The 13083-nt window shown below is 42.7% G+C and overlaps 1 protein-coding gene across 3 annotated transcripts in view; it reads left to right on the top strand.

Moving 5' to 3' along the window:
* L3MBTL4 (L3MBTL histone methyl-lysine binding protein 4) overlaps nt 1–13083 on the top strand; it is a 2903854-nt gene that overhangs the window by 2079109 nt on the left and 811662 nt on the right. For all 3 annotated transcript variants that reach the window (XM_044066510.1, XM_044066511.1, XM_044066512.1), the window contains one exon: nt 2407–2580. In XM_044066510.1, the coding sequence (XP_043922445.1) occupies nt 2407–2580 (174 nt within the window). The remainder of the gene's footprint in view (nt 1–2406; nt 2581–13083) is intronic.

Raw genomic sequence — 13083 nt, 5'->3', positions numbered from 1 at the left:
AGTTTGATTGTTGTAATGTTATATCATGTCTGTTATTGTCTTGACCTTCACATCTTCGGTCATAGCTGGAAAGGGTCCTTAGATTACTTCACTAACCAGGTTAACAGATGTTAAGTAAATAAAATAAATGCATCTTAAAAATACTAACGTTGAAGTTTTGATGCAGAAGTGCTGAGTACTGCCAACATGCAGGACTTTGTTTGGCTCATTTAGCCTCATATCACTATAGTTGTTATAGCAGTTCCATGTCACGCTTATACTGTAGATCCATTGTAGAGCCATGATGAATGTAGCTGCTGTCATCAGTAACATAGATAAAGCCGTGTCGCATCATTAGTCACGTAAATAAAGCTGTGTTGCATCACCAGTTACATAAAGCCTTGTCGCATCATCAGTTACATAAATAAAGCCGGGTTGCATAATCAGTTGCATAAATAAAGCCGTGTCGCATCATCAGTTACACAAATAAAGCTGTTGCATCATCAGTTACACAAATAAAGCTGTCGCATCATCTGTTACACAAATAAAGCCATAAACGATTGAAAAAACTGGATAACTAAAAAAACTTCACCAATATAACATAAAAAGGAAGTTGAAACCAAAACCAAGTCCGAGGAAAGCACCGACACTGTAGTTAGCTTTCATTCACTTTAATGACTATGAACTTCCTCAGAAAAACATCCATCTACCCTCACAAACACACTTAAATAATTAATTGGTTAGTCGCATGATTAATTAAGCTTCAAACATCACTAATTTTAAATAAAATAAAAAATATATATAAGTCTATGGCAAATACGTTTAGGTGCTGATAGTGTGCCAGGTCTTAATGACATTATTAACATAAAATGTTTTTTACAATATATGTAAATTATTTTATATAAATATTTTATTTAAATATTTAAATATGTTTCAGAACGTTTGTGTATAGAATATCTATATAGATATATTTTTTTATGTTTTTATTTTATTTAAAATTAGTGATATTTGAAGCTTAATTAATCATGTGACTAATCAATTAATTATTTAAGTGTGTTTGTGAGGGTAGATGGATGTTTTTCTGAGGAAGTTCACAGTCATTAAAGTGAATGAAAGCTAACTACAGTGTCGGTGCTTTCCTGGGACTTGGTTTTGGTTTCAACTTTCTTTTTATGTAAATAAAGCCATGTCTCTTCATCAGTTACATAAATAAAGCTGTGTTGCGTCATCAGTTACTTAAAGCCATGTCGCATCATCAGTTACATAAATAAAGCCGTGTTGCGTGACCAGTTACATAAAGCCTTGTTGCATCATCAGTTACATAAATAAAGCCGTGTTGCATCACCAGTTACTTAAAGCCTTGTTGCATCACCAGTTACTTAAAGCCGTGTCGCATCATCAGTTACATAAATAAAGCCATGTTGCATAGAGTACTTCCTTTATCATACTAACTGCTTGTTGAATGACTTTGGAACTGTAGTAACAGCAGCAAAATGCAGTCGTGGGAAGCAACCTACATAAACAGGAGACTTGTTTTGCAAAACATCCTGTGTAAATAAACATTTGTACAGAAAATGATTTTTCATTTGATAGCCAAGTGACTGAATTTGTTTGTTTACTTTAGTTTATATGAATGCATATGTTCACTTTTTTTCCTTGTATAGTTTTTGTTCTCTAGTCTTAAATGATAGTCATGATGTTAAAGAAAATTGTTTTTGTTGTCAAAAAGTCTCTCTCATTTAACCTCCACCTAAATGCTTTTCAGTCAAACTTAACCTGATTGGTATGAGCCTCACTTTTAACATCTACAGAGAGCAATACCCCTTACTGTAAAGCACCAAAGAATGCCAAAGTGTCCAATTTATTGTACAAAGGCACTTTTTAGGAGACTGGAACCCACAACATTCTTGTCCAGATACAGAGGTGCTTCCTTATTAAAGCATTCGGAGTAGTTATCTCAGTTAAATACTCCAAGTTAAAAATCTGCAGAAACATACTTGTTTTAGATGTTTGTAACAAATTTATTAAAAAAAAAAAAAAAAAAAAAACGAATATTTGACAGTTAATAGTTAAGATACTGACTCAGGGTTGCCATCTTCAGTCGTATGTGTTGGATTGTGCTACATTTTTAGAGTTGAAAAGATTGCTTTATAAAAATGTGTATTATTGATCAAAATTTACAATATGTAGTATACTTTAATGCACACCTACACTAAACAAATGAGCTGGCAGTTTGGTAATACACTAACACTGTTTTGATACTTGGGTTACTTTAGTTGTATTACAGTTTTCATTCCTCAGGTGAGTAAGGACTTGGCTATTTGATTTATTGCTCTCTGTGTAGTATAATGTAATCTTGTAGATTCTAATTTTCAGTAAATTACTTGTCATAAACTTACGCTGCTGTTTTGTTTCCATGTTTATTAGTGCCTTTGGCTGCCCTTATTCAGAGATTAACTTGAAGAAGGACATGATACTTCAGGATCGTCTGGGAGGAGAAAGGCAGCTACTTTTCACAGCCATCCCACTGAAACCAAAACTCAAACGCCTTTGGAGTAGCAGCTCACATGGAGAGCCATGGGAACAGCAGAATGAGACAAGGTAAAGGGCGCACAGTATGTTCCTGAGAAATGGCAGTATATACATAGCTGGTGTGGTGAGCTCAAGAAACTGGGAGGAGAAAAAAGATTTTACAATATAGTATTCTTCTTTCGTTTTTTTCCCAGTTAGGGGTCGTGGAGTTTTACGGTGTTGAGTTGCCAGCCTTGCACCCAGCCTTCCACACACATGCACACACTCACGCCTATGGCCAATTTAGAGTGTCCAATCCACCTACAGCATGTCTTTGGGATGAAACCCACGTGACCACAGAGAGGATATGCAGACTCTGCACAGCAGGTACCCCAGCCGAGAATCAAACCAGAGAACCTCTTGCTGTGATGTGGCAACGCTAACCGCTGCACCGCCGTGGCCACCCTATTTTACAATATAGTATATGTCTGGTTTATCTCTGTTAAGCTGCTACAGTAGAAATGTCACGTTAATGATCAGGCTTTTAAAGGAACACATATTCATACCAAGTTGCTGAGTTTGCTAATCTTTTTATTAGGTTGTTTAGCAATTTATCCTTCAGAATGAGACAGTCTCAATAGGATGTTTTGCTTGAAATAATTTCTAAAGTTTCTATGCTGAAAGAATTATCTGTTCACAAGTGTCTGGTAATTTTATGTGTAAAAAGAGCTTCAGAATGACATAAGGATGACCTGAGATCAACACTGATAAAATGAACTGCACGGTATCGTGAGGAAATGTTTCCAGGAGAGATTTGCTTCCTTTTAAGTGTGATGTCATTTGATAAGACAAAGAAGGGTACGTATATGGGCACAAAATTTTAAACCCAGCATGGTTATGTTCCTACACTTGCTGTGAATTTTCACCAGCCCACTGCCTAGCAATTAATTGAATGTTTCCTGCTTTGACTCCTTGCACACCCGTAAGCACAGGCACAGACTCATGTGTTTATGCACAACTGTATATTTGGTGTATACTTGTAAGTAACTTTCCCCTTACCTGGAAGCACTGTGTATGCTTAACTGTAGCACGGCAGATGATATATGCAGGAAGAGTGATATCCCAAAAAGCAAAGCTTTCAGTTGCAGTAGATAACAGCTGTGATGTCATTTCTGAGAGGCCTTTTCTTGGCAGTTCTTTTCCTCCGACTCCTTCATTTAGGGCATACATTCCTTCCTCCAGTATGTGCCATGTCACAATGCTGTGGGTGGGTGAGCATGCTAGACCTTATGGCTTCTAGTTCTTTTTTTCCCAGTCATGTAGTTTGGGCCTCAGCCCCAAAGTGCTTTGTAAGAAAATTACTGCCTTTGATGCAGAAAAAGAAAAATGTTAAGGCCTTTAAGTGTGCTCTTCGGTTGTCATATTACCAGCCAGGACTCATACAGGATATGGTGTTGTCTAGAAAAGGAGCATACTGTACAGCAGTACTCATATTGCCAAGGCTTTAGTTTAGGTTTCAGATAGAGATTGTGGAGGTTCAAGGCCTTCCTGAACACACATAGGATGATTTCATTAGACAGTAACCAGAAAAGGAGTTGACTTTTAAGATCTGTGATGTATTCACAAGGGAGGAGGGAAACGGTAAGAGAGCACGATCTCAAACATTTTCAAAAGACTTGCCACTGAAGCCTTCCATTTCAGTCTCTTCCCTTTCATTACCAGCTGTTAGCTGTCTCTTAGAATAGTAAGCGAAGGTGCTTCCCGGACGGGCACTCTTGAACATGTTGTAGGGGGTTTAAGCTTTGGCCTCCATGTGCTTTGCATATGGGCAGCGGCTGATCATGTAGATTGGGTCCTATGCCCCCTAGTGAGTACTCTGTAACCACACTCAGTCCTGAAACGCTTACTACTTTTGCCTTCTGCTGCTGATAACCTACACAGAGAGAAGGTCGATGCTCTTCCCTGACAGAGAAGGTCGATGCTCTTCCCTGACAGAGAAGGTCGATGCTCTTCTCTGACAGAGAAGGTCGATGCTCTTCCCTGATAGAGAAGGTCGATGCTCTTCCCTGACAGAGAAGGTCAATGCTCTTCCCTGACAGAGAAGGTCGATGCTCTTCCCTGACAGAGAAGGTCGATGCTCTTCCCTGACAGAGAAGGTCGATGCTCTTCCTGACAGAGAAGGTCGATGCTCTTCCCTGACAGAGAAGGTCGATGCTCTTCCCTGACAGAGAAGGTCGATGCTCTTCCCTGACAGAGAAGGTCGATGCTCTTCCCTGACAGAGAAGGTCGATGCTCTTCCCTGACAGAGAAGGTCGATGCTCTTCCCTGACAGAGAAGGTCGATGCTGTTCCCTGCCCATTTTCTTTCTCAGTGGATCATTGCCTGCTTTTATGACATCAGATCTGTGCGCACTCTTCATTGCCTGTTAAGACATGATATGTGTGTGCAGACGTGCACCCTGAAGGTGCATAACTTGTTGCCAATGTAGGGCCCTGCATAGATGTCTTGCATGCCAGCGCCACCTTTATCAGGTTTACAATCAAAATTTTGAGTGGAGATGCTCGCAGACGTACAATCGAAATACAGATGTTCAGCTGTCCATGTTGTGGAACACTCCTTGTTCAAAATTCCTATCAGCAAATGATGAAGTCAACGTACTGCACAGAGATCACAGTACAGTGGGTGTGAATGACCTGATACGTACCTCCCTGGACGACATGAAAAAAGATGTGATGGAACTCTCGAATTATATGGCCCAGGCAGGTATGACTAGCCCTGAGCATTATTCTGCCATCACCCAGAATGATAACCACAGTACGAGCAAAAAATGATTGACCTCAACAATTGGCTAAGTTTCTGGTGTAATTCTAAGGGGATCCAGTATCTGTCTTCCATAGTTTCATAGTATAGTACTAGGCTATCTGCCCTGGGGCATTTGTAAGCCTAGCCATAGTGATGTGGCATTTGCCACCCCATGAAATGGTACACAAATGTACAGAATAAATTTAGAATACTGTGTCTAGTAGTGACACAGTGAAGGTCCCCTTATATAATAAAATTAGTTTACTGTGCCCCTGTCTAGCAGTGACACAGATGTGACCCCTGGGGTAAACTTACGATCTCCCATCCACTCATCAAGATTTCTCTTGAAGAGAGTCAGTGAGGGGCTCTGCCTAATACGAACTGGGATCTTGTTCCAAAGCATGGGAAGCCTCTGGGTTATGAATCTATCCCTCCAGCATGTCCTCTTCATACTTGTGCCGAGGTTTAAGTCTTTAGCTCTCATGGTCCTGATGGACTTGGATTTTTTGAGGTGGAGCATGTCCATCAGATCCTGATTGGACATGGCCTTGTACGTCAGGCAGAGATCACCTCTGAACAGGCGGTATGATACTGAATAGAGCTGAAGTTTCTTTAGTCTGGCAGAATAAGACATATGTTGGAGACCCTTGATCCTCTTGGTGAGGTACTTTTGTGGTCTCTCCAGCTGTTGCAAATGCCGGGTGAGGTACATACCAAATGGGGCATTGTACTCAATCATGGGTCTGATGAGGGAGGAATATAGGGGTACAATGACATCCTTGGATCTGGATGTGAATCTCTTCATGATGAGGTGTGCAAGGTAAAATGTTTTTCTAACCACTTTGGCAACGTGGGTATCAAATGAGAGGTCGCTGTCGACTTGGGTCCCTAGGTCTCTGATTATTTTTTCAGTACTCAGTGGGTTGCTGTCTATGTGATAATTTGTGGGTACTTTGTTTTTCCCAAAGGGGATGACTATACATTTTTTGGCATTTAGTTTAAGGCCGTGACTCCGGCACCAGTTGTCCTTTTCTGTGAGGCCTTTTTGTAGGATGTGTGTGTCTGCTGGTGTATCGACTATGGTGCCTAGTTTCCAGTTATCTGCGAACTTTGTCAGCTACAGCCCTCCCGTGTTTGCTTTAACATCTGAGAAATAAATGCCGAACAAGAGGGGTCCCAGGACAGATCCCTGTGGGACACCACTTGTGACTGGCTTTGAGTCTGACATTGCTCCAGCGATTTTAACTTTATGGGTTCTGTCCTTTAGCCAGTTTGCAACCCATCTAGTGACATAAGGGTTTACATTTAAGCTGTTGAGCTTATCTATGATGCCTGAGTGGGGTATTGTGTCGAAGGCCTTAGCCAAGTCCAGGTATGCTGTATGGACTGCTTTGCCCTCGTCAATGGCTCTAGTGACTGTTTCGAAAAAGTCAACCAGGTTTAAAAGGCAGGATCTGCCCTTTACAAAGCCGAACTGGGTGGGGTCAAGTGTCTGTAGGTCCCCTATGTCTCTGTTTATGAGTTCCATAATGATTCTTTCCATAGCTTTGCAGACCAGGCTGGTTAAGCTTATGGGGCGGTAGTTTCCAGGGTCTGTAGAGGCACCCCCCTTGTGGAGTGGGACCACTGTTGCTGTACGCCAGTGTTCAGGTACATATCCCGAAGTAAGGCTAAGGTTAAATAGCATTTTTATGTGTGGGTTTAGCTCCTCTTGGAGTTCACGTAACACGCAACCCGGGATACCGTCAGGTCCCATTGATGCTGTGTTTTTTTGCTTTGTTTAGGGCGGTTCTCACTTGGACATCTGAGGTGACAGGGAGATTACATTCAGCTGGGATAAGTATTTCTTCTTTTGGGGGTGAAGGAGGGGAGAAATTTGCACTGAACCTGTCAGCCAGAATGTTGGCAATATCTGTGGCTTCAGTGTATTTTTTATTGTTGTGAACCAACTCTGAGCATATCTGAGGGTTTCCGCCCAGGTTTCTGACATAGCTGAAGAAGGCTTTGTGGTTATATTTAGTGTCCTTAGCGATTTTTCTCTCAAAGTTGGCCTTGGATGTTTTTATGAGAGAACGTAGTTTTCTGCTAATGTTTATCAGATATGTCTTCCCTTCATGGGATTTTGCTCTGACGTGCAGTAGCTTCCTTCTTTTGTTATACAATTTGTTTACGGCTGAGGTCCACCAGACAGGACGCTTACCTTTGGTGGAGAGGGACTTGGATTTGTTTGGAATTGCATGATCCATGCATTCTTGGAGATGTCCATAGAAAGCATTTGTGAAGGATTCGGCATCGTGGGATGTGGTATCCACTGGCACAGTGGGCTTAAAGGATACCATCTCAGTCTTAAGAAGAGTGAACTCTGCTTTTGAGAAGTTTTTCACTGTGGTCTTTTGTGCTGGGGGTGGAGGCGGGATATGTATATCCAGGGTGATTAGTTTGTGGTCAGATCTCACTAGTGAGGGGTATACTTCCGGTGTGGAGCATTTTGTCACCATGTTTGTGATGATCAGGTCTAGTATATTATCTCCCCTAGTGGGAGAGGTGACTAATTGTTCCAGTGCATTTGAATTTATGAATTCCAGGAACCTTTGGGCTAGGGTATTAGGGCTAGAATAATGTACCCAATCTATGTTTGGGTAGTTGAAGTCTCCCAGTATGATGGTATTTTGTGATACATTCATTTCCTCCAATGTCTTCAGGAAGGCTGAGTGGAGTTCTTGAGATTGGGAGGGTGGTCTGTAACATGCTACCAGTTGTATAGCAGTTTTGCCTATGGTTAGTTGCACCTGTATGGTCTCTGATGCTTCATGTGTTGCTACTAACCTGGAGGTGTGGGTGTCCTTGATGAATATGGACACTCCCCCTCCCTTTGTGGTTCGGCCCGGGTTTTGGGGCCGAAATGCATGATACGAGGTATAGCCTGGTAGCGCTGGGGTGCTCTCAGGAGCCTTGAACCAGGTTTCAGTTACTGCACAGACGTCGATGTTCTCCATGCTGAGGAGTGCATCAGGTGCCTTCATCTTGAGATTTAGACTTCTGGCGTTGAGCAGCATTACCCTTAGTTTTTTTCCATTATTGTTTTCTAAGGAGGTGGGTTTGTCTTTTGAGCCTTGCCTAAAAAAGGCACTATGGGGGTGGCAAGAGCCTTAGCCAGTATCTGGAAGCCCAGTGGTGACAGGTGTAAGCCATCCCTTGCGAAGCAGCGTGGCTTGTCCAACATGTCATCCCAGGCAGACAGACATTGGATCCCCTTAGAATGACACCAGTACTTGAGCCAATTGTTAAAGCTGATCATCTTGTCTTTGTATTGTGGTATCATTCTTGGTGAGGGCAAGATGCTGCTCAGGGTCAGGGTCATACCAGCCTGGGCTACATAATCGGAGAGCTTCTCTATGTCTCTTTTCATGTAGTCCAGGGAGGTACGTCTCAGGTCATTCACACCAGCATGGACAATGACGGAGTCATATTTGTACTTGCTTTGGAGTGACTTGAGTGCGTGTGTTATGTGGCGGATCCTAGCTCCCGATAGACAGCTCACAGTCACCTTCTCCTTGTTCAGCCTGGTCAGTGGGACATCAGTGTGTCTGACTATAGAGTCACCTATTACTAGTGTATCAGGCAAGGTGTTTGGCCTTAAGGGCTGTGATTGGTTGACGCACTGATTTATTGAAGTATGTGTTGCATGTGTTTTGTTTTGAGGTGGTGGATTTTTGGGTGTCTCCTTTGGGAGCCTCTGTTGTTTTGGTAAGTTTTTTGTTAGAGCCTCCGAGTATGTCTTTGTGTTTTTATGTGTTTGGTTTGCAGTTGTGGTAGGCCTATGTGGGACTGGGATTGTTGTGTGTGTGGTTGCCATCTCCTCCTGTCTGGTCATGCCAGCCCTGAGTTGAGAGAGTTCAGCCTCCAGTTTGGCTATATAGTTGCATCTCTCACATGTATTTGTGTTTGTTGGGAGGAGGAGAGGTTTGTCTGTGTATGAGACAATTGTAGCATTGTCTCAAGATATCCAGATTGACCAGCTGAACTGGAGACGACGCCAGTAATCTACCACTCAACTTGCTAGAACTGTATAAGGGAGTGCTGTACCTTTAAGGGAAGTGGATATTCACAGGGGTGGTAAGTAGATGTAGTGCTTTACTTAGTACGAGAGTGCTTACTTAGTAGAGAAGTATTGAGAACAAGTGCTAGGCTTATAATATAGTAAGTATTCTGGTTATACTAAGAGTAGAGCTTCCTTAAGGGAAAATTTGAAGAGCAGACCTGGCGGAGCCAGAAAAATTTTAACCTTGTTTAACCGGCGCTGCGCTATGTGCACAACCGCGCAAAGCCGTGCAAACGCGGATTTTAAGCAGTGAACTACAAAAGAGCTGGAAATGGTCCAAAACAACCAATTACTACAGCTTCTTGTGCTGAGGTCACTTCCTACAGAGACAGGTAGGCTGCTCAAGGCTCCCCACTCCCACTGGTGAGCAAAGAAACTTCCCTCTATTCAAGTAAGGTAATGGACAACACAGGAACTACACCACAGCCCAGAATACAGCAATGCCTGTAAACTGGTCTAAACTAGTCGAGGAAGGCGGGAAAACAAGGATTATTTTTTTGTTTTTTTAGTAGAAACACACAGAAAATGCAGAAACAGTGATAAATTAGTTACACAGGCTAGCACACTTTAGTGGGCAGCCTCCACAGTTAAATTAAACAAACAAATAACAAACTTTCGATCAAATTTGACTAAAATGTAACTTTAAGTGCAGATTTTAAAATAATGCAGCAAACAGTTAAAAAACAGTACAAGCTAGTTCAGGGTAAGCTACAGAAGCTATTCCAAGTGAAAAAAAGCAAAGATACTTAAATTCAGAAAGTAGTCGCTTTTCTGAGTTCCCTGCTGCTAGGACCACTCTGCAGACCCACGAGGAGCTTGTCTGAGTAGTATAGCCAGAAAAAAACGCCCAGAGGCGGATTTTAAACAGTGAACTACAAAAGAGCTAGAAATGGTCCAAAACAACCAATTACTACAGCTTTTTGTGCTGAGGTCACTTCCTACAGGGACAGGTAGGCTGCTCAAGGCTCCCCACTCCCAATGGTGAGCAAAGAAACTTCCTTCTATCCAAGTAAAGTAATGGACAACACAGGAACTACACCACAGCCCAGAATACAGCAATGCCTGTAAACTGGTCTAAACTAGTCGAGGAAGGCGGGAAAACAAGGATTTTTTTTTTTGGTAGAAACACACAGAAAATGCAGAAACAGTGATAAATTAGTTACACAGGCTAGCACACTTTAGTGGGCAGCCTCCACAGTTAAATTAAACAAACAAACAACAAACTTTCGATCAAATTCGACTAAAATGTAACTTTAAGTGCAGATTTTAAAATAATGCAGCAAACAGTTAAAAAACAGTTCAAGCTAGTTCAGGGTAAGCTACAGAAGCTATTCCAAGTGAAAAAAAAAGCAAAGATACTTAAAGCCAGAAAGTAGTCGCTTTTCTGAGTTCCCTGCTGCTAGGACCACTCTGCAGACCCACGAGGAGCTTGTCTGAGTAGTATAGCCAGAAAAAAACGCCCAGAGGCAGATTTTAAACAGTGAACTACAAAAGAGCTAGAAATGGTCCAAAACAACCAATTACTACAGCTTCTTGTGCTGAGGTCACTTCCTACAGGGACAGGTAGGCTGCTCAAGGCTCCCCACTCCCACTGGTGAGCAAAGAAACTTCCTTCTATGACCCTGGGACGACATGATCGACAGACCTTGATGCTTCGCCAGAGACGGCCTGCATCTGTCACCCCTGAGATTCCGGGTACTGGCTTAGGCTCTTGCCACCTCTATAGTGCCTTTTTACGCAGTGTTCCAAAAAACAAAATTCCACCGTAACAGCTACAAACAAATGTAGTCTGAGGGTTATGCTGCTCAGTGCTAGAAGTGTAATTCTCAAGATGCACTCATTCGAAGCTCTCCTCAAAATGGAAAATGTTGACATCTACGCTGTAACAGAGACCTGGTTTAAAGAGACAGAAAGCACCACTGTGCTCCCAGGCTACAACTCATTCCATACCTTTTGACCCCAGAATATGTCTGGAAGCTCCAAAGGTGGTGGTGTCTCCATATTCTTAAAAGATACACCTATGTCCAGACTGGTAGAACAGCATAATGCATCCGAGATACTCCAGGTACAACTAACACTGGGTAAGACAGCGATACAACTCATAGCCTGCTACAAAACCTCAAACATGTCCCTAGACTCTCACTGCAAATTCCTAAGCACCCTGGCATCTATCAAGGTCCAACCCAATACTCTCATACTGGGTGACTTCAGCTACCCTTTCATCAACTGGGAAAACTATTCAAGTACCAATATACAGGCCCAATGCTTTCTGGAATTTATCAGTTCCAATGCACTGGACCAGCTCATTCTGACCCCCACTAGAGGAAGCAATACCCTCGACCTGGTTATCACCAACATGGGAGACCGTTGCTCCACACCTGTAGTCAGTTGCTCCCTGGTTAAATCTTACCACAAACTGATCACCATGGAAATCTCCATCTCACCTACACCCCCCGCTAAGGTGACCACCCTGAAAAACGTCTCTAAAGCCGACTTTGGGCTCCTAAAACAGTGGTGGCTAACTTCTCGGCACTCATGCCAATGGAAAATAGCTGCATGACTGCCGAATCATACACCAATGCACTGTACGAGCATGTACACAAAAGCATGGTCCTTGCTATACCAAATAGAACTAAGACGCTCTCCTCCAAAAAAAAAGGAAGCCAATCTGCTGGTCCCCAGCCATCAATAAACTCTACAATGGAAGGGAGAAACTGTTGCAGAAAAAAATGAAGTCACAAGACTGGGAAATCTCCCTTATTAGTCTCAACAAAAAGCTGAGATCCCTTCTCAAATCCTCTAAAGGCGTCTATGAAGGCAGAATTGCGGCTGACACCAAAAACAACCACAAAGCCTTCTGTAGCTATATCAAAAACCTCAAAGGCAATACCCAGATTTGTTCTGAGTTATTGGACAATGGCACCTCCTATACTGAGCCAACAGAGATAGACAACATACTGGCCGACAGATTCATTGCCAACTTTACCCCCCCCCCAGGGCCCTATCACAATACCAGAAGAAAGCCTGGTACCCACCATTTCTGTGGCACAGGTAAAAGCTGCATTGTCCAAAGCCAAGAATACAGCATCCATGGGACATGATAATATCCCTGGTTGCATCCTACATAAGTTACAGAACGAACTGGCACATCTATGTGCCCTGTTCAATCACAGCTTTACCTCAGGCTATATCCCTAATGAATGACACATTGTTATAGTCATCCTGCTCCATAAAGGGGAGCAGCTACAGACACTGGCAGCTATCGCCCCATGAGATTAATGAATCTGGTATGCAGAGCTGTAGAGCGCATCATCATGGACCTGCTTAACAAAGATGTAAAAAATCTCCAATCTCTTGAGCCTATGCAGTTTGGCTTTGTCAAGCGGAGATTCTGCCTGCTGAACCTGGTTGACATCTTCGAGGCAGTCACCAAGGCTGTGGATGAGGGTAAGGCAGTGCTTACAGACTACCTCAACCTGGCCAAGACCTTTGATACCATTCTCCACTCATGTATCATTGATACTCACCAAACTAGGTATCAATCCTTACATCACTAGGTGGGCTACAAATTGGCTCCCAGACAGGAGCACAGAGTGAAAGTTGTGGATTCCAAGTCAGATTGTCGACCACTTATGATAGGAGTCCCACAGGGCTCGGTCCTGGTCCCTCTCCTGTTTGACATCTACTTC

Source organism: Protopterus annectens, chromosome 3.part1 (assembly GCF_019279795.1).
Source record: "Protopterus annectens isolate FY-2018-M chromosome 3.part1, PAN1.0, whole genome shotgun sequence".
In the NCBI taxonomy this organism is placed as follows: domain Eukaryota; kingdom Metazoa; phylum Chordata; order Ceratodontiformes; family Protopteridae; genus Protopterus; species Protopterus annectens.
Note: the sequence above shows the minus strand (reverse complement) of the source record. Positions and strands in the feature narration are given on the sequence as shown.